Below are 26058 nucleotides of genomic sequence, written 5' to 3' on the forward strand. Positions count from 1 at the left end.
ATATGAAATTTGGCCCATGATTTTCTGGCAACACATCTGTATATTCTGGTATTTAAAACTTCTGGGTTTTGCACAAGTTAGGTTTGCTTTGTTTTATTTTTGTTTTTGCCTCACAGTTTGCTGTTTGTCTCCAAGTTCTTTGAACACCACCCAATACCGCAGGAGGAGGCCTCCTTAGGAGAGACCACCCTTACGTCGGGATCATCCCCTTCAGCACCCCCCTCAGATTCTATTGGGTATGATTTGACTACTGCTGTTCAGTGACATGCTATTTCAAAATTGGTTTTTGTCCAGATTTTAGATTTTTTTTTTTAAGAATTTGGCTTTGAACTGTTAACAAATTTAATTTTTCAAGCTAATTCCTGATTTTATAAGAAAGTAGTTATTTGTGTGCATTAAGTTGAGTGAGATTAAAACCGACATAGTATGATGTTTCAAGACCTTTATCTCATTGATATGTTCACTAGAAAATACTAAATACTTACTATGTGCTTTGCCCAAGGGTAGTTTCTATGAGGAATGCATAAGAAGTATAATACAATGATCCTTGCCCTCGGGAAGTTATAGTCTAAGGAGAAAACATTAACAGGCACGAAAGAATATTAAATAACTAAAAATCATAAATTATTAGGTGCCTAATTTGGGCCTAGAAACTAAGTTGTTTTTTTTTTTTTAAAACCCTTGCCTTCTGTCTTGGAGCCAATAGATAGTATTGGCTCCAAGGCAGAAGAGTGGTAAAGGTAGGCAATGGGGGTCAAGTGACTTGCCCAGGATCACATGGCTGGGAAGTGTCTGAGGTCAGATTTGAACCCAGGACCTCCCTTCTCTAGTCCTGGCTCTCAATCCACTGAGCTACCCAGCTGCCCCCTGGAAACTAAGTATTAAAAGAGTTTAGAGAAGAAGGAAATTATTGGGGGATGTTAAGAGTCAGCTTTACAAAGGAAGAAAGAAAAGTTCAGCCCCAAGGTTAGGTAGGCTCTAGATATGCTATGGGTTAGTTAGACCATTTCAAGTATAAAAACATTGTAAGCAAATATTCAGAGATAAGATTGAATATGAAATGGTCTTGGGAAAATGATGAGACTGGCTATGATGTTATGTTCCTAATCCAGCTGCATGCTAAAGACATTGGGTTTGTACATCTTCTCATTTGAACCAAGCCTTTTACCTAACAGAATATTATTGACATTCATTCCACACATATTTTTTTAATATCTAGCTGCCTCATGGATGTCTGGTTTTCCCTCCCTTCAAGGAAAGACTAGATCATAACTTGGATGTTTTGTTTGGGGGATTCTTGCTCAAGTATCCATTAGAATATGATGGCCTCTGAGGTTCCTTCCAATGCTGAAATTTTGTGATATAGGCAGATCTGTTAGAGTATTTTAGTAATCCAGGCAAATAGAATAAAGGGTCTATATTCAGAAGTGGGAATAAAATGGATGCCAAAGAGGTTGTGGAGGAAAAATAAAGAGGTTTTGGTGTTTAGATGCTTCAGGAAAGGAAATGATCATAATTCTGAGGCCATATAGGATGAGCAAGAGCATGAACAGTGGAGTCCCAGGCAAAAGTTAGAAGAAAAAACAAATTTAGATTAAAAGATAATAATTTTTAATGATTCCCGATGTTTATTCAATGTATGCCCAGTTTGTTTTGCATTTATTTTCTTTTTCTACTTTTCTCTAATTGTCTTTTCTGGTTACATGAATTAGGTTTAAACATAAGTAATCGTAAATATTTCTTAAGTAGCTAATATTACTTTTGTTTACTACTACTTTGATTAAACCTGCAACTAACAATTACCTTCTGGGTTGGTAATGTTATCATCAACCACTTCCATATATTTCTTTTCTGTAATTCAAATTGTGACCTAACTTCTCTTTTAACATCTTTATTCAACTAGTAAGTTTTGTCCCCAATATTGGATATGTGTTCTACATCCTTCTTCATAGAGTTCCTTTTTTTTTTTTTTTTTAACCTCTTACCTTTCATCTTAAAATCAATACTGTTTTGGTTCCAAGGCAGAAGGAGTGGTAAGGGCTAAGCAATTAAGTTAAGTGACTTGCCCAAGGTCACACAGCTAGGTGTGTCTGAGGTCAGATTTGAACCTAGGACCTCCTCTCTCTAAGCCTGGCTTTCTGTCCACTTCTCCACGTAGCTTCTCTTCTTTATCTAGTTGTAACAGTTTATATCATTCTCGTCAATTGAGCATTTAATACAGAGTAACATGCCACCATGTGAGATTGAAGTGGTATGATCAATATGTATAAAGTTTTCCTTAACATTTATGAAATATGCCAGTAATGAACTGTCAAATCTGATTCTTGTGAAACAAACCTGAAAGGTGTTGTGATCTTTCATTTTTTTTTTAAGATTATTTTCTATTCCCTTTATTTATAGAGTTTAGGAAATCACAGTCTTTTGCCAATAATTATCTTAGTTTTTGGTGAAATCACACATGAGGAATAAATCAAGGGAATCTGAATTGGAATAATCAAGAGGAATAAATGCAGTTTCTTCAGTGCCTAGTTTAACAGATAGTTAAGCCTACTTCCAATATTTATTAAATTCATTTAATGTTCCTCTACTCAGGGGATATACTCTTAATTATCCTCCTAGTCCATAATGTCTAATCAAATAATATATGTCAACTCATACCTAAGATTCAAGTGACTGCATTATTCAAAGCATTTTCCATATTTTAGTGGCCAAATAATTTGTGTATGGAATCACAAGGCTTTTGCACTAACATTCATTGCAATCATTTATCCATTTGAGTGTAAAGTCTGCCTATAGAGAAAATCAAATGTATCTTGTGACTTAAAGACTCAGAAAGAAAATCTAAGCAACTATGGTATAGTTCCAATTTCTCCTTTGAAATGCAATTTTTATTGTTAGTTTTAAGGAAATTCAGTTTTTAAACAACCCTATTAATTTTAATTGTCTTAATATTAGTTGACCTGAATTAAACAATAGTAGCAGTTAGTATTAAATTAAAAAACAAAAGTAGCAGTCAGTAGTACTGCATAAAAACAGTGATACTCTAAGTTCTTGTCTCCTACTCTATAGGGTAGACATGTGGCATAGTGAATAGAGCAGTGGGCTTGGAATCAGGAAGACTAAGTTCATAAGTTTAAATCTGACCTCAGCACTAGGTATGTGACCCTGGGCAAACCCACAACTGAAAAAATGACTGATCAACAACTTTCACTCTTAATATATTATCTGTATGTGTTCCATTGGAACCTTGTCACACACCATAAAGCTGTAGGAATATTTATATTCATATATATTTATATTCATATCCCAATACCCACCTTTGTGTTCCCGTTAATGTTCATTTTTGTGTTGTCATATGCTTACATAAGATAATATTTTGAAAATCTCTGTTTTGAATTAGTTCAAGTTAATAGTATGGCTGCCAGTTGTATCTAGGATTTCATTCACAGTTCATCAAATTACCCTGAGCTTTACAATAGAATAGCTGTAATTGTCAGGAGGCTTTCTTGATGTGGGCTTAAATTTGCCATTTTGCAACACCTGTTCATTTTTCTTGTTTCTTTTCTTTGGTAATCAACTGAAAAAGTTTTTCTCTTTTCTACATGACAGCTTTTCCAATTCCTCAAAGATAACTTTCATCTTTTCCTTGAACCTTCTTTTCTTTAGGCTATTCCTTTAGTTCAGGGGTTGGCAACATATGGCTCTCGAGCCATATCTGGCTCCACCTCCAAACCAGCCAATCCGAGCAGAGCCCCAGGATGTGCCCCAGGGGGCCCTTCAGCCCCCACCCCATATTCCAGTGCCTTCCACCTCCATCCTCCTCCTACTGCAGCCATTTATGGCTCTCACGGCCAAAAAGTTTGCCGACTGTTGCTTTAGTTGTTCCTCATAGGAATTGATTTCAAGGTCCTGGACCACCCAGGTATCCATTGGGTGCCTCTGCAGAGAATTGATCATCAACTCCACATGTAGTCATTCCAGGGACTAACACTTTATTTATGGAAGCTGTTACTCTTTCTTGTAATTTAAAAAAAATTTTGAACTCAAAACAAAGTATCATTTCCATACATAAGAGCACAAGTAGATTGTATACAAAACCATGAATTTTCATTTCATACCATCAGTTAGAGTTAATGGCCTTTTTCTATATCACTATTATCAACACCACCTCCCACCCCAATTAAAAACCTAGAGAAAGAAAAAGAAAAAAAAGACCTCTTGTAAACTTGTAGTCATGCAAGACAAATCCATACAGTGATCATGTCCAAAAATATGTCTCTACTTTCTGTCCTTTACCTTTCTCATCACATGATCCATCAAGGCCCTCTGATGACACAGTTGATTTTTGCCCTCTGGTTCTAACAAATCTGAGCAGTATTCATTTATAATTTCTTAAAATAAAGTGGTCACACTTTTTTTTTAATCACATTTTAAGGAGTCCAGTGATTCTTAAATTATCTTTTCTTTCCCCGGGTTAGTTGTTTTGGATGTCAGATATCTTACATTTTTTTATATTTAATTTTTTTAATAAAAAGTATTTCTTGCTGTGCCATCTCTTGCTTCATTACTTCTTGGAATTCCTGTAGTCCTTTGAGAAAACCATTTTTCCTTTGAATCTCTGCTTATTGTCATAGATTTATTCTCTCCTTTTGGGGAATCACTAGACTAATATTAATATTTTATACTTCTGAGTATTTCCTTTGATTCATTCATCCTTCTCGCTTCAGTCACTGAATTGGAGGTTTTTTCCTAGGACTAGGCTCTAACCCTCTCCTCTCCTTGGGTGGGGTGGGTCATCCCTGCTTGATCTCATCCTGGATCACTTGAGTATCAGTGAAGATCCTCACTTGCTGGAGTTACTTCCTCCTTTGAATCTTTGAAATTCAGAGCTAGGTTTTCATTGCCCTCTTTTAATATCTGAGAATAGAAAGTTAGGGACCTCAAAACTTGTGGGCCTAGAATTTTCTGGTCTGAACCCTATAGCATCACACTGGCTGCCCCCTTCCCATCACTGGCTTCTAAGATCCCCATTCTAGAACTTTCTAAGGGAAGTCTCATGCTCTGGCTGCCTCTGGACAAAGAACCTTATAGGTTACACATGTGCTTGTTGGCCATTGTTGTGACCATTTTGGCCATAAATGAAAACTATCCTGCACTTGTAGTAGCTGGCTCCCTTTTCTGTTGTCCACCAACTTCTGGCTGACCCCTTGGGCTGTACTAGAGTGGAAAAAGTCACTTAAAATTTCTTATCATATTTCTTAAAAATTATTTGGCCAAGTGCAAACTCTTCAGGGTTTTGCTAGAATAGATGGAAGCTGGACAGATTGCTTCTTGTTCAAGTAGCCATTTTGACTGAAAGTCACACCTTCATTGGACAGATGAGACAGTTGATGCCCAGAACCGCTGGGTAACTGTCTCAAGTTTACAAACATAGTAAGCAGAAAAGCTGGGACTTGAATTCATGGAGTTCACTACCCCTTCTACTGTACTCCCTCCCCCTGTTTTATACAAGAATTTATTTTGATACCCATAGGTCCTTGAGGGAAGTGTAACTAAACACAATTTTATAGCAACTATGTGTTAGAATTAGAATTTCTTTGCTGCAGAAGTAAGGGACTTGAGACATGAAGCTATGTTGGTTTTAATCCCAATTTTTTTTTCATCCTACAGAATCCGGTGCTCTATTTTATATCATTAAACAAAGCAACTTTCTGAAAGAGATGAAAAATAGTACATTTACACAGACCTATGAGATCACAAATTCTATATTTATAGTATTAGGTTAATTGGAATTTTAACAAAAAGTTTACTTACCATTTCATTTGGCTATTAATAGTTACACATGTTAATAGGTTCTTTATCTTAGATGCCTTTCTCTTTAATGATACTTGGCATCATTGGCCTAGAACAATTATATACCACTTCTTAGAAGACCAGTGTTAAAAATGAGGACTTATTAATACTTTGGCTATGGCATGCATTGCTGACAGTTCTAATAAGATATGGTTATTAGAACTTTTTCGGATGGTAAGTCCTGTTGCTCTATTAGCACATATGAACTACAAGGAGAATTCACTTTGATCTTCCCTAAATATTCACTGTAGTGTATATGTGTCTCCATTCAGTTGTAACTGGGGATGGGAACCTATTATCCTATATCATGGATATTTTATTTATATCTTAGCTGTTTGACTATAGTCCTGAGCAAATGATAGTTGCAATTAAATGGCTAAACTCTCCTCTAAAAAGAGCCCTCATTGAGCTCATACTTTGTATGCACATGTGTGACAATATAAAGAAGTAAGCTCATGTTGACTTTTTGCTAAAAAACATATAAATTCCTTGGAATTATTGCCAAAGTGGCCAGCAAAAATGATAATTTTGATAAGGTAAAATATTGAATTTAATCAAGATTTGCTTGAAGAACAATATGGTGCCTTCTTTTGCATAAAAATTAGAAATTCATACTTTTTTTAAAAGAAGAGGTATGTAATATCTTCCCCAATTTTAAAAAGTCAGCATTTTATTTGCATATCACTGAACAGGAGCAGCCACTTTGTTTCAAAAACTTTTTATAAAGTGTTTGAGACTGAAAATTAATTATAGGTCAAAAGTAGCTTGTATAACAGTTTGCTAAAGGTCGTTAAGATTAAAAGTTTTACTTTTGATTTGGTGCTAACATGGATTATATTAATAGAATATTCTGTCAACTATCTAGTTCAGTTGCAGTTAGTTTCTAGTTTAAAGTGCCTTTCCCTATTCTCTGCATAACAATCCTTTCTTAAGTGTTAAGATTAAAATTCTCTGGAGACTGTACCTGAATTTATAATTAATTATTAAATTAATTAGAAGGGCAGGTCAGAGAAAGAAAAGGCCTCTCACCACGTTTGGCTGGCTGTGCCTGTACCAAGCCTCCTCCCCCAGCCAGCTGTGCCAGCTCCTCAGCCAGACCTCAGGTGCATTGGGATGTTCTCCTGGGTAGCCCCGAACCCCACCCTCTGTGTGCATCAGGGCCTTCCCTCAGCCAGCGGCATAACTGCTCTGCTAGCTGCCTTTTCTCTCCATGATTCCAAGGCAAAGAGACCTGCTTTCTTTCCTTAGTCCAGTTTATGCTACTTGGAACATCACTTTTCTGAGTCCCACTGATTTGACAGATTCCAACCTCAGTCTGGATCCAGCGTGGGTCTTCCTGACCCCAGGAATCAAAGAAGGACACGAAGCAAGAGAGCCAAGAGACCTCTGGCATCCCTCTAGAGTTCCCCTACAAGTCTCCCACTGCCTTAAGTGGTTTGTTGACAGACTTTGTTCTTAATTCAGTCAAAGGGTGAAGTTGAATTGCAATTTCTCAGAGTGGGCTAGTTCAAACTCAATATGAAACTCTGACTTTTTTAAAATTTAAAGTCAGTCTTAGGGTACAAGTGAAAAAGGTACAGGCTAATGTTAAATTCTCACAAAAGCATGTGCTTGTCTTCGGAATTCTTTTTATCAACATGTAAAGTCAGGAGGCCTGCTTTCTATTACTTCATCAGTATTGCCATTCATGCCTTTCTATTCACTTGGCTAAGAGCATATGATTGTCATCAGGAGTTTTCCCCAAAACTTAGATTTCCATGAAAAACTCAAATGGAAAAGAAAGGCTGATTTTAGACTTTTTCATTTTAATTGACTTTTCCCATGATTCTCACTCAGACATTTGTCATTTTAAGCATTATTGTTTATCACACATTTTAAGAGCAATCTTAAATGAATTCATTATTTAGTATTTTGTATTAATTTTCATCCTCATATCTTGTAGTACCTTTTATGATTTATTTGGGAGATGCTTATTACCACTTTGAGCTTCCTGATCCTTTAACCTTCACCATGAGTTAAATTCTTCTGCTAAAACCTTTTCTATCTCCTAATCTCTCTTCACTTCCCCAATTCATCTTCAAGTTACTTGAGTTGTCTTTACAGTGTTCACAACACTTAAGAATCTTCCTTAGTTTGGACTACATATGTGGGCTTATACAAACATCAAATATTTTTAAGATTAATTTTGCATATCTACTGAATAATCAGAATATTTATGCAGTATCTCTTTTACCATATCTTCGGCATTTGGAAAGTGATTCTATCATCATTTTGCAAATTAGAGATTTGAAATATGGGGAATATGAGGGACATAGTTGTATATCCTGAGTTTTATTCCCTTTTCTATTCTCTTTGGGCAATAAATGTTAGCTAAGAGATGTTTCAAGTCATTCCTTTCTCCTTAGCTCTCACATTCCAGATTTACCTCTGGTTTATATATATGAAGATACAATTTATCTAATAGCATTCTATTATTGGTTCTAAATCCAAATTTTCTCTCCTTTGTAACCTATTTTACTTCTTTTGGTGACCTTCTTCCATATTAGGCATCCCCTCAGGCTTCTGTATAATTTCTGTACAGATCCATATTGTCTTGTCTGCCTAGTATTTATTTATGACTATTTACCTTTTTACTTCAACTCCTGATTCTTTGTCAAGCTCTCTCCTCACTTCCAAGACAGGTTCAGCTTCAGTCTCTTGTTTTCAGTCCATCTCTCGCTCTTGGACCTATTTTTTTTTTTACTTTAGTGAAAGTCAATAATGCCAATATTCAATTTTTCTCCTCTTTATCTCCACTTGCTCTCTCTGCCTGCCATTTACTACATTTGATAGGTGACCCTCCTTCTAAACTAGCATGAAGTTATCCACCAATGGGATCGGAGCTGTTGATGAATTCAGCTGAAACATTTAGTGATCCTGAAGGTTGTGTAAGGACAATCTTTATTCAAGCAAAGTCTGTTGAATATTCACAATGCTGATCTGCTGTATCATGCTTAAAACTATAGATTCCCCACAGCTTTCTTCATCTCTCAGTACAGTTTGGCCTGCATTGCTTTAGTTGCTCCAATGTGATTCTCAGGCAATCTTCCTTAAGGATTAGATTCCCCAGCTTCTCTCATCTCATGTTCTCTTTCCCTCAGAGAGTTCTGGTAAGGGGAATTTCTCACTTACTTGTTTAAAATTCCAAACAGTGACATTTGGTAAACAAAAATTAAAAAAAACAAAACACCTTAACTTCTGTCTTAGAATCAATATAGTGTATTGATTCCAAGGCAGAAAAGTGGTAAAGGCTCTAGCTAGGCAGTGGGAGTTAAGTGACCTTTCCAGGGTTGCACAGCTAGGAGTATCTAAGGTCAGATTTGAACCTAGGACTTCCTGTCTCTAGGCCTGACTCTCTATCCACTGAGCCACCTAGTTGCCCCAAACAAGCATTTATTAATAGCTGGTTATATGCCTGGCACTGTGCTAAGTGCTAGGTGCTTTACAAATATTATATCACTTGTTACATAGGAAGTGCACATAGTAGGATCATCAGAAAGAAACTATTACATACCTATTTCAGTGATGTCTGCTTTACAAAGAGTGAATAATTCTATACCTTCTGTTGGGGGGTGGTACATGCTTGTGTCAGGGATATTAAAACCTCAGAATATAAGACATTACAATGGAAATGTAAGGAAAAGCTGAGCATAAAAATGAAGAGTGAAACATCTGATGCCACTGGCTACAGCCCAAGATTTATATTCCTCTACAGTGTGTGGCTGTTGTCTTTAAAGTTCTTTTTTTTTTTTTTAATTTCTTTTTTCTTAGCCCTGTATCTTTCTATTTCCCATAATTCAATATATTCACTGACATTAGTAATTTCTAGCATGAAGGAAATGATATAGATAACTAGGTGGTAAATAACTATTTCGCTACTTTCTACTAGCTTTTTGTTTTTAAACCTTTACCTTCCATTTTAGAATCAATGCTGTGTATTGGCTCCAAGGTAGAAGAGTGGTAAGGGCTAGGCAATGGGGGTCAAGTGACTTGCCCAGGGTCACACAGCTAGGAAGTGTCTGAGGTCAAATTTGAACCTAGGACCTCCTGTCTCTAGGCCTGACTCTCAATCCACTGAACTACCCAGCTTCCCCCTACTAACTTTTTAATAGTTTCTCCAAGTAGAGAATTAAGAAGATCAGCTGGTGGCCACAGGTGATTTCTCTTCACCATTGGAATAAATCTAGTGATGTCTGTCTTCAGGCAGAGTCCTGACATCCTCTCCTTAAGGTTCTAAACAAAGCAGACCTCTTGAAATTAATTGCGGTTGTGTATTTGAAAAATTCTACTAATGGTAGTAACTGTTAAATACTTTCTCAAATTTGATTTCATTTGAGGATATGAATACAAATAAGTGGCTACTGTTCCATTTTAGAATGTGAGGCACTATCCAGAGAAATCCCGAATCTTATCTTCCAAACTTGATTTTCCAGGCCTCCAATTCTTACCAGTCCGTCGCCTTCAAAATCCATTCCAATCCCACAGCCCTTTCGACCAGCAGATGAGGATCATCGGAACCAATTTGGACAACGTGACCGGTCCTCATCAGCTCCCAATGTGCATATAAACACAATAGAGCCTGTCAATATTGATGTAAGTATTCAGTATTTTTAGAATCACAAATAAACTGAATTATCCTTTTTATGCACTATATGAGTTGTAGTTGGGGGGAAAAAGCCTTTCACTAATCACAGATCTGAAAAATTATAAGGATGCTTTATAAATTTATGTCTATTTCTGATTAATGCATTAAGCCAATTGTAATATTCTTTAGTCTTACAAGCTATTCCATGTAGTTTTCTCTGGAAACTCTTGGATACTCTTAATTTGTAGTCATTATAAAACAAATATCCTATAACTAATGTGCTCTAAAAATTAATTTTATATTATTTCATTTAAGTTGTATATAATTTTAATCTTTTACATAAGCACTTTTGAAGTGGTGTTCTCAGAGATCATCTTTGCAGAGACAAATATTACTAAGAACTAGTCATTGATTTAACTTCCTTTATAGCCATGATCACCTTTCTTTCTTCAGTAATTCATCCTAATCCATTAAAAATATATCTTCTCTTTATAATATATTTCACCAGATCACCATGGGCCAGGCATCTAGAGGAGAAAGATCCAGGGGCTACCTCTGGCTACTACCTGGCCTGGGCTGCCACTTCTCCTTTGAAACAGCCTACCTAGGATCTGGCTTGCTCAAGCCTTATATTTTTTTTCTCACTTCTGTCACTTGCCATCTTTTTCTGGGTTCCATAGTATTTAACTTTAAGTACCCTAGGACAGAAAACCCATTATTGCTAATGCATCTTTGTTTCATTCCAGTTTTTAGACCACTAATTGCTAGGACTTTTTCCTTATGTGCAGTCAAAATTTACCTCTGCATAATTTTTGTACTCATTGATCCAGTTCTTTTCTTTGTAAACGATAAAAATAAATCTAGGAGCAGTTAGGTGACTCAGTGTTTAGGGACCCAGGCCTAGAGATGGGAGGTCCTGGACTCAAATTTGGCCTTAGACACATCCTAGCTGTGTGATTCTTGGCAAGTCATGTAATCCTCATTGCCTACCCCTTACCACTCTTCTCCCTTGGAACCTATACTTATTATTGATTCTAAGAAAGAAGGTAAGAGTTTTTTAAAAAAAAGAAAAAAGAAATCTAAGTCTCCCCACAAAATTGTTAATCTTTCAAATATCTAAAGACAACTCATTACCTCCTCTCCCAAATCTTCCTTTTTTCAAGTTAAATATTTCCACTTTCTTCAGTAGTTCCTCATTTGATGAGATGCTAGATTTCTAATATCATATCTTGGTTATGTGCTATTGAGAAGTCCTAATTTTTCAGTGTCCTTCCATACTACAGAACCCAGAAGTCCATACAATAGTCTGGTGTAGTCTGATCAGAGTCATGTCCAGTTGAACTATTGAGTCTATAACCATAGACACTTTATTTCTATTAACATAGCTAAAAATTGAATAAGAACTTTGGCATATGGACTCTCATCGAATTTACAATCCACTAAAATCCATCTTTTTTCGTATGAGCTACTTTCTAGCTGTGCTTGTTCTCATCCTCCCCCACCCTGCTTATTTGTGCAGTTGATTCGTTGAACCTAAGGACGACTTTAACTTTGTCCTTCTTAATTTAATCTTGTTAATATCAACCTACCACCCAACTTTTTCCAGAAATTTTTTGGATCTGAATTCAGTTAATCCAAAGCATCAACTGTTTTGTCCAACTTTTTGCTACCCATACAACTTGCCTTCATCTAATGTGGTTGATTTCATTTTCAAAAAGAAACACCCTTGAATTCCAGAATTTGTTTTTTTACTGCTCCCAGCCACGTGTTTGGAATTTAGAGCCTATGTTGGGTGACTCTACCATGGAGCCTCTCCCTCTCCAGCCTCTTTATGCTGAGGCTACTCTTGTTATTTCCTGGACAATGGCCAGGCTTTCCTCTCTCCAGTAGTACTTCTCCACTTGTTTAGTCATGGCATTGTTTTTGAATCATACTGTGATTTCATTGGTGTGTGTGTGGGTGCCTGGACCCATCCCAGTTTTGGTGCCTTGTCTGCAACTTATAGTGTAGAGAGCAGTCAGTGTCCTTCATTATCCATTATGGGGAAGACTTGGATTCAAGTCTTCCTTTTCACTGTGCCATACTGCCTCTGCTTCATCATCATTATCCCTTTCCCCAAATCCTTTCAATTGCTTTCCATTACCTTCAGGAAAAGATTTAAACTCCATATTTGGACATTCAAGGCATCCCATAGCCTAGCCCCAACTTAACTTTTTGGTTATATCTCATATATTGCAAAAACTTGATTCTAATAAAACTGGTTGGATCAAATTATCCTACTTATACTTATCATCCTCAGAACATAATATGTTCATTCACATGTATCTTTGCTTGGGCTATTCCTTTTGCATAGAATATTCTTCCCATTCCATTTTTCTTATCCAAATTATCATTCTTCCAGACTTGGCTCAAGTCTCCCCCCCCCTCCCCCCCCATAGTGAGTATTATTTTTCCTCTTCTGAATTCCTAATGCACTTTATTTTCTTATCGTGTCTACCATTCATTTGTCAGTTAATCATGTAGTACCTTCTGGTATCTCTTGTTGTCTTGAATTGTTATCTAAATGTTATATTACTAATTGACTTCCCTTTTACCTCTTAATACTCCCACTAGATTATAAACTTTTTTAAAGGCCTATCTTATGCCTCACATCAACTAGTTGTAGTATTTACTCAATAAATATCTGCTAAATTGTTCTCTGCATTAAGGGCAGTGAGGGTTGTTCCTGACAATCCATTAGAAACATACCTTTTAAAATTTTGCTTCTCTGCTTAATGTCATGGCAGAAAGTTGGACCCTTGGCAGATCAGTAAGCTACATTCACAAAGAAGTTTAGGGATAATTGTAAGCCATAAGGACTACTCCATCAGACCAAGGTGAGCAGAGGCAGAGACTGAAATGGGGAGCTTCTGTTCTATCTCTGCCTCTCCTCAGTCACTCAAGTTAGAGGAATTTTAATTTTTGCCTTGTCAGGAAGCCTTTTTTGAAAGTTAATTGATAGTGGGCAGCTGGGTAGCTCAGTGGCTTGAGAGCCAGGCCTAGAGACGGGAAGTCCTAGGTTCAAATCTGGCCTCAGACACTTCCCAGCCGTGTGACCCTGGGCAAGTCACTTGACCCCCATTGCCTTCCCTTATCACTCTTCTGCCTTGGGGCCAATACACAGTATTGACTCCAAGACAGAAGGTAAGGGTTTAAAAAAAAAAAAGAAAGTCAATTGATACTTGGACTGGATTTTTAACACCTGAAACAATTTTCAAACTCTTTGTTAAGCTGATCTTTATCAGAAGGTTAAAATGACTGTTTTATTAGTGACTGTCTCTCTTTTGGGTGACATCTTATAGGCCGGCCAGCCTGTGGTTTTCAAATTTTATAAAGTCAAGCAACCCTCATTTTAACTAGCCCAGCTACTAGTGATATGTAGTGGGAAATGCATGACTATTTTTTATCCTTAACTGTATAATCAAAGTAAATACACATTACTATTTATTTATAGGACTTGATTAGAGACCAAGGGTTACGGGGTGATGGAGGTAAGTAGTCATTTTAATTTTGCAAGAGAATTTGGGGGAAAATTGCGATGCTTTGCTGCCTCTATCCTCTTGTACTGGCTCATTTCATGAAACAGAGACACAGAGAGAAATGTGTAGAGAAAAACTAAAATTTATCAGTTTTACTTTCCTATGATATTTAGCATTTGTCTTGATAAAAGATACACAATTTGGCTGGGTAGTGTAGGCAAAAAGGAAAAGGAAACTTGAATATTGCATCAATTATTTTGAAGTATTTTCATATCAAGAATTTTACTTGCTTTGTTGACTTGTATCCATCCTCAAAGTATAGTTACTAAACTTCCCTTTGGGACATTTACTTCTCTCATAAACTTGACCACAGGGTTTTCTGTTGATCAAAACTTCTCCTGATAACTGCTCTCTTCACATTAATATATTTGAGAAGTTTTCCAACCTCCTTAAAATTCTGGCCAATTTCTTTGAGGCCAGGTGACTAGAAATAGTAAGCCTGTGTTTCTGGTTTCCCCTGAAAAAAAGGCATAAAGTCAATATGCATTATACCATCAGTGACTGAGCAGATGTTCAGTTTCCCTCCTAGGGTGGTTCAGTGCTGTCTAGAAAACAAGAAGCTGAATTCATACCTATTACCCAATCAAACTGGCACTGATTGTAGTGTCCAGTTATAGATTTGGAGACTAATGAAAATATTCATCATAAAAACATTACCTGAAGAACCATGTTTCAGGATATCTTGTTAACTGTCAAGATCTGTCCTTAGTATTATAAATGAGAATAGTAATTGAATACTTTTATAGCTATACAAAATACCTCTTAATATGGCCTTTCCATTTTGACTTGCTATATAGCTTCATCAGAAGAGCTACAGTCTGTTGTACCCAGATCTATTGTGTGATCTTATTTTGTTGTACTGCCTCTTCACTTATAAAACTGCTAAAATGCTGGGTCCCCTTGCCTTGTGAACTCTGCATCTAGAGTTTATAGTACCTCGGCTATAGAAATTTTTTCATTTGTTTGTTATTCTGTGAACCCACCAGATAATGTTGTTGCCAGTTTGACTTTCATATGTCTTGATAACTGTGGCTTTTGATAATTTTCCCCCAATACATCCAGCATTTAAATGTTGCAGTCATGTTGGCATCACAAAGCTATTAATCTAGTCATTAAAAAATGCCTGCTTCATACTTAAAATTAAATGGCAATTTTTGCCCTTCATATTAAGTTGCTTTGGGTTTGGGGAGGATTTTTTTTTTATTTATGTGTTTTAGTTATTGGGATTTTATAAAAATAAGTATTTGGTTTTTGGTTATTTTTGTTGTTTCTTTTTTTTAATGACCAAAATTATTCTGTTAAGCAGGCCTCAAGTCATCTTATTTATTCCCCATGACTTCTTTCATTTCTTCTGTGTGTCTGTCTTCCTGTCTCTGCCTGCTCCTTTCTTTCTCTCTCTAACAGCCCCTTTGAACCAACTGATGCGCTGTCTTCGGAAATACCAATCCCGGACTCCCAGTCCCCTCCTACATTCTGTCCCCAGTGAAATAGTGTTTGATTTTGAGCCTGGCCCAGTGTTCAGAGGTAGTTGGGCTCTTCTTTCTTGTTTTCACACCACCCCAATCCCCCCAAAATAAATAAATAAATTTCACAAATGCTGTTCGTGCCTCACCCTCACAGCGTGTGTTTGTAAGTGTGAGAGTTTTCAGAGGAAAAAAAAAACTCAAATTTTCTGCTTGGCCTGGCTGGAATGCTCTGAATGTGCTTCTTATACATATTCACTACCACTAGCTTTCTGTATGTTGTCTGACATAAACTTTTAAAAGCAAGGAAATTCTGAGCTGGTTTCCATCTTGTTTTTACCTTATGACTGTTGGTCATGATTATTTGTAAATTCATTTTTGTAGGAATTAACAAGGTGTGGGCCTTCAATGAATTTCTTTGATTTTAATCCATTTAAGTGACATCTTTGTGGTGATTAATGTTTTTATTTATTTATATTTTAGTAGTCATATGCTTTGAAAATGTAAACAAAATAAATTATCCAGGGGACACATTGGGGCCTTGAATTTTTTGGAGATTTTCTAATAATCACTATTTTATAATAACTAGAAGCAAGGTACTATAAGGAAATAAAAGTTATTGTACAGGATTATTCTTAATGTACTTAAGAAAACTTAAATTTCTTTTCTTCAAATGTGCTATGTATTGTTAAACTCAATATTTACTATGAGAGAAGGGGAGCAGCATGATCTCAGACTCAGAGTGAGATGACATCCTATGTCATTCCTCCGAATTTCAAGCACTGTGGTTACATTTGTTATAATTATTGGAGGGTACAAAATTTGTTTGGGTATCTTAGTATACTTAATTTAAAAGACACATAGTGAAACATAATATGGTGTATAGAGAGCTTCTTGTTCAACGAAGGCCTGGATTTAGGTTCTGCCTCTGAAACATGCTGACTCGATGGTACTGGACAAGTTATTTAACCTCTCAATGCCCCTAAGCAACTCTTAGTCTGTAAGTGGCAGAGGAGTTGCTCATTTGTATTGGTAGAGAATCAGTAAAAATCAAAAGACCAACTTATTTTAAGTCCTGACTTATACTAAATTATATAATTTTGATAATTACTTAATCCCTGTTTCTAGTTTTAAAAGTGAGTTTGTTCTGTCTTTGTCAGAGTTGTTCCCAGGAAAGCCTTTTAAAATACTGTATAAGTCTACATTATTATCAAAGATTTTGCTAAAAGGTATTAGTTACCTAGGACTATTAATTTGCGCTTCATCATTAAGCTTAAGATTCTCAACCTTATGATTACTTTCCTAGGACAACTATATCTGCTCCTTGGAAAGGGTACAGAATTTACTGGAAACAATTAATGTAGTTGCTAGAAAAGTTTAGGTCAGCTGACCATTGTTAAGCAGTTGAGCCTATTTGTTGCAGAAGTTGTATATTAAAAGAGAAGCTGAACCAGACAATCTCAATCACCGTTTTATTCTTTTAGAGACTTGAGTATAAGAGATGAGATGATCAAATTCTTATACAGACTTAACCTTTAACTAATGTTACTGTTATTTTTACCTTTTGCACTAGGTTGAAGTATAACTTTTTCTAGTAATAGTGGTAAACATCTTAAGAAGCAGTATCTCCCTCAAGTTTTATTTTGCTCTATATATGGAGGGATTGACTTGCACTGTATTACAAAATAATTATCCATATGGCAAGGCCCCAAGAGGATCTCAGATGTTTAATCTCCAATTTTAAACCCAGGGGAATGCTGTGAGAAAATCTCAGGAATGCCCCACTATTAAAATAGGGGACTAGAGCATCCCTGGGCCAAATTCAGAAAGACTAGATTGTGCTTATTGGTATGACCTCAAAACTATCTTCCCATTTCCTTCCCCATATGCTCCCATATCTCCCTCAAAAAATGAGAATCATTCTAGTGGTTTTCATTCAATCATTCTTGAATAAGTTTTGCAAGGTTTTGGATCTATCCTAAAGGTACCAACAGGAGGCAGAGGTAATATTTTGTAAACCAAGACAAGACTGCCAGAATGTAGTAGTAGCTCCTTTGATCCATGCTGGTAAATCTAAGCTTTCCCATTGGCTCTTTTATATGAATCAGCTTGCAGGAATAGAATATAGCTAGAATTCCCTTACTGATAGACAAATTGCGTAAGAAGTAATTTAATAATGAAGCTGTGGAACTTAAATCATTGAGTTTCAATTGTTTTAAAGGAAATTTGTTTTGTTTAGGCTTTTTTTTTTTTGACCAACAAAACTTGAAAGAACCCCTCTTTGTGTATAACTGACCCCAGGGAGCCAATAAAATTCATAATAGTATAGCTTATTATAGTATAGTGTGCTTCTTTAGAGTAAATACCATAAAAATGTTACCATGTAACATAAAAAAAAAATTTTTTTTTTTAAAGAAAACCTTTAGGGATAGCACAGGCCCATATTCCCACCTTTTTGTGATCTGTGCCTTTTAAATTAGATTGGTTATATCACAAATAAATTTCTATTGCCAGAGAAACAAGCATCTAACTTGTATTTTCATTAGTATTAGTTGGATTTTTTCTTTTAATATAATGAAAAATTGTTTTCTTTTAATATAATGAAAAAAAACTCAGACTTTGCATCACTATATAAGATGTACCACTACAACAGTTTGATAGAGAAAATTATATGAAGTTTATTTGGTAAGAATTCTATAAACACATTAAAACATGAATATCCCTCTTAAGACCCTGGAGATACTGCATCTTTAAAACAAGTCTTGAATTTCTTAAAATTTTTTAAAAAAACAATATGTTTGATCCTCCTTTAATGAATGCATTTTTTAAAAAATAATTCAGGGTCAACAACAGGCTTGTCTGCCACCCCTCCTGCTTCCTTGCCTGGATCTCTAACTAATGTGAAAGCATTACAGAAATCTCCAGGACCTCAGCGTGAAAGAAAATCTTCATCATCTTCGGAAGACAGGAATAGAATGGTAAGAGCAAAAAGTCATCTTCCTGCTTTTCTCCTAAGTTTTGTTTTTTTTTAGAAGCCATGTAGTAGCACCTCAGAGAGGGATGGACATTTGTTATGAATCTTGTTGCATTATTATCCAAGTTAACACTTGAAACAAATTACATAATATAGATGTCACTGATTTTGCCTCATGCAAAAACCTAAATAATTTATCTAAATGTTCTTATTTAGTCTTCTATGACATGCAGTTTCCATTATTCCAAAAACAGTCTTTGAACTGACAGTCTTATTGCAGAAATTATTTCTCAGTCTCATGACTGAGACAAAGGCACTGGTAGCTGAGGAAGAATGCTTGTTGCTTCTGATAATTTTATGACAGGGAGAAAGGAAAGGGAATAGCATTTTAGATGCTTATCTAAGAGCTTATATAGCCTGATTGTTTGGGAAAGAATGAATCAGACAAGGTAGATAATACAAACTGCTTAAAAGACATTTGTAATGGGGAAGGGGATATAAGGATGGTTGGTGAAATGCCTTGGATAATGTTAGATTTAGTTATTTAAATTTAAGAAATGAGTACTAATGTAACAACTCATTTTGTACATCCCATCATCAATTTGATATTTTGTGAGGGCCTTACTATTGTAAATCAGATATTACTAATTATAATGGAAAATAAAATTATAGTCTAAAGCAGCGGTTCCCAAACTTTTTTGGCCTACTGCCCCCTTTCTAGAAAAAAATATTACTTAGCCCCCTGGAAATTAAATTTTTTTTTTAATTTTAATAGCAATTAATAGGAAAGATAAATACACCTGTGGCCATCACCACTCCCCTGGATCACTGCAGCACCCACCAGGGGGCGGTAGCGCCCACTTTGGGAATCACTGGATAAGCCTTCCATCTCACTACCACATTTAGGGAAGTCTTAAGAAAAATTTCTTTTGGAATGAAAAATATCTAATTTTATGTTGAATTTTATTTTAGAAAACCCTTGGTCGACGGGACTCAAGTGATGATTGGGAGATTCCAGATGGTCAGATCACAGTTGGACAAAGGATAGGATCGGGATCATTTGGAACAGTCTACAAGGGGAAATGGCATGGTATATAAGCATTAGAATTAAGCTTTGTTCTCAAGTTTTATAATTATTGCATGTTTTTTAAATCTTTTAATAGAAAGTGCTAAAGTAAGTATTATTTATTTTATTATTTGACATCATTCAATGCTATTCTCCAAAAGCTAATTTTTTTTTAAACTATAAGGAATAAAAATAGATTTTTACAGATTCATGATATAAGACAACATGGATGAGTCTGCCATTTTTTGCTTTAACGTATCCATTGTTAACTTCATTTCTTTTTAGATCTAGTAATCAACCACTCTTGAAAATGGCTTGGGGGGGGGGGGTGTAGCTGGGTAGTTCAGTGGATTGAGAGCTAGACCTAGAGACAGGAGGTCCTAGGTTCAAATCTGGCCTCAGACACTTCCCAGCTATGTGACCCTAGGCAAGTCACTTAACCCCCATTGCCTACCCGTACCACTCTTCTGCCTTGGAACTGATACAGAGTATTGACTCCAAGATGGAGGGTGAGGATTCTTTTAAAAAATGGCTTTGGAGGGAACAAGTAGGTGGCCCAGTGGATAGAGAGCTAGACCTGGATCCAGGAGGTCCTGGGTTCAAATATGGCCTCAGACACTTCTAGCTATGTGTCCCTGGGCAAGTCATTTAATCTCAGTTGCCTAGCACTTACCACCCTTCTGCCTTGGAACCAATATTTTGTATCAATTCTAAAACAGAAGGTAAGGTTTTTTGTTTGTTTTTAAAGAAAGAAAATGGCTTTGGAATGTACTGACAAAACTGAATTCCCAATAATTTAAACAATATAAGATCTTCTTGCATGTAATCATCTTGTAGGTTAGTTTTTCCTCCTCAGAAAATAAGAAAACTTAAGAAGCTAAGATGTAATTCATAAGCAGATTTTCTAGTGATGTAGACTTGATGGTGACTGGTGAAAATACCTAACCATACTTCTCTTTTAAAAAATGCTTTTCTAGACTCGTACAAAAATATTTATAGCCGCGCTCTTTGTGGTGGCAAAAAATTGGAAAATGAGAGAATGTCCCTCGATTGGGGAATGACTGAACAAATTGTGGTATCTGTTGGTGATGGAATACTATTGTACTTAAAGGAATAAAGAACTGGAGGAATTCCATGTGAACTAGAAAGACCTCCAGGAATTTATGCAGAGTGAAAGGAGCAGATCCAGGAGAACATTGTACACAGAGGTGGATACACTGTGGTACAATCAAACATAACGGACTTCTCTACTAGCAGCAATGCAAGGATCCAGAGCAAGGCTTAGGGACTTATGAGAAAGAAAACTAGCCACATTCAGAGGAAGAACTGTGGGAGGAGAAACACAGAAGAAAAACAACTGCTTGAACACATGGGCTGATTTTATTGGGGATGTAGACACTAAACGATAACTCTAGTCCAACTATCAATAATATGGAATTAGGTCTTGATTAATGATACATGTAAAAAACCCAGTGGAATTGTGTGTCAGCTAAGGGGGGGGGGTTAGAGGGGTTTGGGGGAGAGGGAAAGAACATGAAATACGTTAACTATGGGAAAATATTCAAAATAAAAAATTTTTTTAAAATGCTTTACTCATGAGATGATAATTCTCTTCTAGGTGATGTAGCTGTGAAAATGTTGAATGTGACAGCACCCACACCTCAGCAATTACAGGCCTTCAAAAATGAAGTAGGAGTGCTCAGGTGAGCATTGTGCGAATTATTTTCCAGAGAATTAAGATGCTCATTAAGATGTATTTCCCAGTTATTTATTAGCTTTGACATATTCTTGTGTCCCAGAGTCTGGGAGTCCTACAGCCTCAGTACTGAGCCCTCTTCTCTTTTCTCATTATACTTTATTCTTTGGCCTTCATATAGACTAATTTATCATCTCTATGGATATGACTCCTCCCATTTCTATAGGTTCAACTTTAATTATCTCTCTTCTCTACCCCAGTTCTACATAGCATCTGGTTTTGAGGCATCTCCACCTGGATGGATGTTCTGTAGGCATCCCAAACTTAGACTGTCCCCAGATAAACTCATCATTCTTCTTCCCCTCCCCCAAGCCTATTCATTCTTATTCCATCCTTAAATATTTTTCTTGAAGGCTACACCATCCCCCCAGTCACCTAAATTCTCAGACTTTTTTGTCCCTACTGTATTCCACTACATTCAGTTACTTTTAAGTCGTGTGTTTGCCTCCACATCTCCCATTCATCCCTTTCTCCATAATTAGTTCACCAGTTTGTCCAGGTTCTCATCTCTCCTCTGAACTATTATAGTAACCTCATCATCATTCCCCCATGCTACTCTTGTCTTTGCCTTTTTTAGTCCCTCCTTCACAAATATATTTATTAAAGCAATGTGTCACTTTAGGCTCAAATGCACTTCATTTCAATATGCTTTTTAAGTATCTGCTGTATGCCAGGCCCTGTGCTTTGAACACGTAGAGAATGAGACAGTCATTCTCCAGGAGCTAACATATAAACTGGAGTGGAAGCCATGACATGTACACAAAAATGTAATCCCAAAGCATATGGGAAAAATACAAAGAAATTGCAGTGGAGGCAGAAGAGTCCCAACAACTGGGAAATTAGGAAAGGCCTTTGGAAATCAGTGTCACTTGAACTAAGCCCTAAAGGAAATCAGAGATTCAGGAGATGGAAGTGGCAGAGAAGAGACTATCCAACTTGTATGGAGGTGCCAAGGAGTAAAAGATGGACTGTTGTGGACAGACAACTGTAGTGGGGCCCATTTGGATGGAATCTGTGGTATATGAGATAGACTCCTGCTTGGTCAATATGGAAAGACAGACTGGAGCCAGATTGAGTAGGGCCTTAAATGCCAAACAGAGATGCTGTATTTTATTCTGGAGGCAGTGGAAAACAATTAAAGCTCTTGAGCAAGGTCATGATGTGGTCAAACCTGCAAGTCTAGTTTGTGAGAGAGGTTTGAATAAAGGATACAGTCCTTGCCTATGTACCAGACACCATGCTAAGTTGTATGAAGGAAATAAAGGCAAAAATAGTCTCTACCCTAAAGAAGCTTACATTGTAATAGGGGAAGCAGCTTTTAAGTAGTTGGCTACATTCCAAATATAGGCATAAAAGATCTATCCCAGAAAAGACAGTGTAGCATCTGTGCAGCTCAGGAAGAGCCATCTACACAAGAGGGATTTGAGCTAATTTTGAAGGAAGCCAGGGATTCCAAGATGGAGAACATTCTAGGCAAAGGAGATAGCTAGTGAAAAAAGCACAGTTGGGTAGCTGAGTGTCTCATTGAAGAAGGGCAGGAAACTAGTGTTCCTAGGTGGTAGATTGAATGGAGGGGAACAAGGTATAAGAAAACTGGAAAGATAGGAAGGGACCAGATTACGATAGGCTTGAAAAACCAAACCAAGTATAGTGTTTTTTAGGAATTTAGCTGTGAAAATCAAACAAGATAGAGCAGTGTTGGCAAAGACATGGTACTAGTTGTACTAGCTGGCACTTAGAGTTGCTGCTCTGTTCCCCCTCTTTCCAGTGCCTGAGAACATTTTTTGTATGCTCCACCCCTTTGTCCTTGGGCCCAAAGCAAGAACTTCCTCCTTCTGGTCTTTCACAAAGAGTCTTGAATTTGCCTTCTGGGCACTCAAACTGAGAAAAGGTTCACCTAGATGGAGATAAAGGATAATAGCTTGAGAAACAATATGGATAATTTAAGGTTTTTTTATAGATGTGGAGGATCTGGGCATGTTTGTAGGTGGAGAAAATAAGCCAGTGGATACAGAGTTTGAACACTGGGGAGATTAAGAGACTATTCTAGTAGTAAATTCCTGAAGGAAGGGAAGAGGGGATCTGATCCAGGGCACAAGTAGAGGGGTTAGCCCTTAGGCTTCCTGTTAAGTCTGGAAGCTAGGTGGTGCTGTGTATCCTGCTTTGGACCTGAAATTGGGAAGATCTGAGATCAGATGAAGCTTTAGACACTTATTTTTGTGAGGTCCTAAGCAAGTCACTCAACCTTGGTCTGCCTCAGTTTCCTTTTCTATAAAATAGGGATTAAAAATCTTCTTCTCAGGGTTGTTGTGAAGATCAAGTGAGATTAAGTGTGTAGAAGAGGTGGCTTAGTGGATAGAGAGCCAGGCCCAGAGACGGGAGGTCTTGGTTGAAATTTAGCCTCAGACACTTCCAAGCTGGGTGATCCTGGGCAAATCACTTAACCCCCATTGTCTAGCCCTTATCACTCTTCTGCCTTGGAACCGATATGCAGTATTGATTATAAAATGGAAGGTAAAGATTTTTTTTAAAAGACTTTGCAGGGGGCAGCTGGGTAGCTCAGTGGATTGAGAGCCAGTCCAAGAGATGGGAGATCCTAGGTTCAAATCTGGCCTCGAACACTTCCCAGCCATGTGACCCTGGGCAAGTCACTTGACCCCCATTGCCTACCCTTACCACTCTTCTGCTTTGGAGCCAATACACAGTATTGACTCCACGAAGGAAGGTAAGGGTTTTGATAGATAGATAGATAGATAGATAGATAGATAGATAGATAGATAGATAGATAGATAGATAGATAGATAGATGAACAAGCGAATGAACAAACAAATAAATAAATAAGAATAAAAAGACTTTGCAAACCCCATAAAGTGCTATATAAATGCTTGCTATAATTGTTAGACTAAAATATAAATTCTTCTTACCACCTGAGGCTTTTTACAATCTGGCTCCTGTCTATATTTCTGGCATGGAACCATAGAAAGGGAATGGGCTTTTGAGTTAGGAAATCTAGGTTTGAATCTTCTCTTCTGCTTATTATCCATGTGACTTTGGGCAAGTCATTTAACCTACAAGGGTCTGAGGGGAATGAACTCACTACCCATGAGCTAAACCAGGATAACTAGCCATTCCTAGAACTCACCATTCCATCTGCCTCCCTAAGTTTATAAAAGCCATCCCTGTGTATGGAATGGGCTCATTTTTCAACATTGTTTCTCAGAATCCTCAGCTTCCTTCAAGATTCTAGCTCTGGCCCCAGCTCCTTGGAAACTTTCCTTCATTTCCCTCAACTACAAATGCTTTCTCCCTCCTCCCATATTACCAGAGTTCTTTGATCTTTTCTTTATCCTTGTCACTCCTAATCTTTATTCTACTTATCACTGTTCTGATGTATCCATATCACATGCAATTGAATATAAACTTCATGAGAGCTGAAATCTTTTTAATAATTTTTTTGTAACCTCAGTACTTGTCCAGTACAGTGCATTGTACATTAAAAGTGTTAAATTAGTATTTCATTGAATTGAATCAAATTCTCAATATAGCAGAAGATGTAGAAACAGAATACTATTTTTCTAGCAGATTTCATATTCAACAATTTTTCCTCCCCAAAATATCAGCAGTATGATATGACTACAACAAGGATATCCAAGTGACAGGAAATTGGTCAGATATATGTTCAGTATCATATTCAAATCTGTGCATCACATTTTAAGAGGGACAGTGACAAAACAGTATATAGAAAGAAGGGCAGCCAGAATTCAGAGACACAGATATTGTGGCCAGTGTTACTGGAAAATTTAGATGTGCTTCTCCCAGAGAAAAGGATGAAAAGTATGTAATGGTTACTTGAAATAACTGGGAAAACTTATGGAAAAGAGATAGTTCTCTTATTCTGTTTTGTACCAGAAGTTCAGCAATAACTTTGATGCACAAGTCTTTCTTGATACCCCTAGTTGTTAGTGCTCTTTCCATCAGAAACGTTGTATTTGCTTTGTATGTCTTATTTTTACATCTCTCTCTATATGTCATTCTATCCTTCTGCCTACCCTCCACCCCAACTCTTGGGTGAAGTAAGTAAACTCCTCAAAGGTTAGGACTGTTTTATCTTGGTAGTGATAGCATAAGACCTGGTATATAATAGGGATTCCATAAATGCTCACTCAGTGTATTGAACCTTTCTTTTTACAGGAAAACACGACATGTTAATATCCTACTCTTTATGGGTTATTCAACAAAACCACAGCTGGCCATTGTCACACAGTGGTGTGAAGGCTCCAGCTTATATCACCATCTACATATCATTGAGACCAAATTTGAGATGATCAAACTAATAGATATTGCACGGCAAACAGCACAAGGCATGGAGTAAGTATGTCTCTTTTGAAACTCTTTGAATTAATTTTGTAAGAGAGCTTATGTATGCTTTAAAGACCCAGACTAAAACCAAAGCTATTTCCTTGCCTTCTATCTCTATCACTTCTCCTACATTTTTTATTATTCCAGGAACCCATTGTTAAATAAAGATAAGATCTTACATGTGCAATATTATCTGTACTGGATCCTTGTTTCCTTTAATCTATTTATCTCCCAAGTCAACTATTAACTCAACTATTTACAATTAACTTAACTTTCTCACATTCAAGGACCACTATAACCTAGCCCCAGACCACCTCTTCAGTCTTTATATAATCATAGTTAGAGCTCCCAAAAAAATCTACATGCGGTGGCCATTATAATTATA

The 26058-nt window shown here is 36.7% G+C and overlaps 1 protein-coding gene across 6 annotated transcripts in view; it reads left to right on the forward strand.

Moving 5' to 3' along the window:
- BRAF (B-Raf proto-oncogene, serine/threonine kinase) overlaps positions 1-26058 on the forward strand; it is a 164654-nt gene that overhangs the window by 103394 nt on the left and 35202 nt on the right. For 3 of the 6 annotated variants that reach the window (XM_044678547.1, XM_044678546.1, XM_044678550.1), the window contains 7 exons: positions 117-236; positions 10326-10485; positions 13971-14007; positions 18360-18496; positions 19465-19582; positions 21177-21261; positions 25506-25682. In XM_044678547.1, the coding sequence (XP_044534482.1) occupies positions 117-236; positions 10326-10485; positions 13971-14007; positions 18360-18496; positions 19465-19582; positions 21177-21261; positions 25506-25682 (834 nt within the window). Of the gene's footprint in view, positions 1-116; positions 237-10325; positions 10486-13970; positions 14008-15459; positions 15580-18359; positions 18497-19464; positions 19583-21176; positions 21262-25505; positions 25683-26058 lie in introns of all 6 variants that reach the window. The other 3 variants (XM_044678545.1, XM_044678548.1, XM_044678549.1) reach the window with 3 other exon arrangements.

The sequence above is a fragment of the Gracilinanus agilis genome, chromosome 5 (assembly GCF_016433145.1).
Source record: "Gracilinanus agilis isolate LMUSP501 chromosome 5, AgileGrace, whole genome shotgun sequence".
In the NCBI taxonomy this organism is placed as follows: Eukaryota; Metazoa; Chordata; class Mammalia; order Didelphimorphia; family Didelphidae; genus Gracilinanus; species Gracilinanus agilis.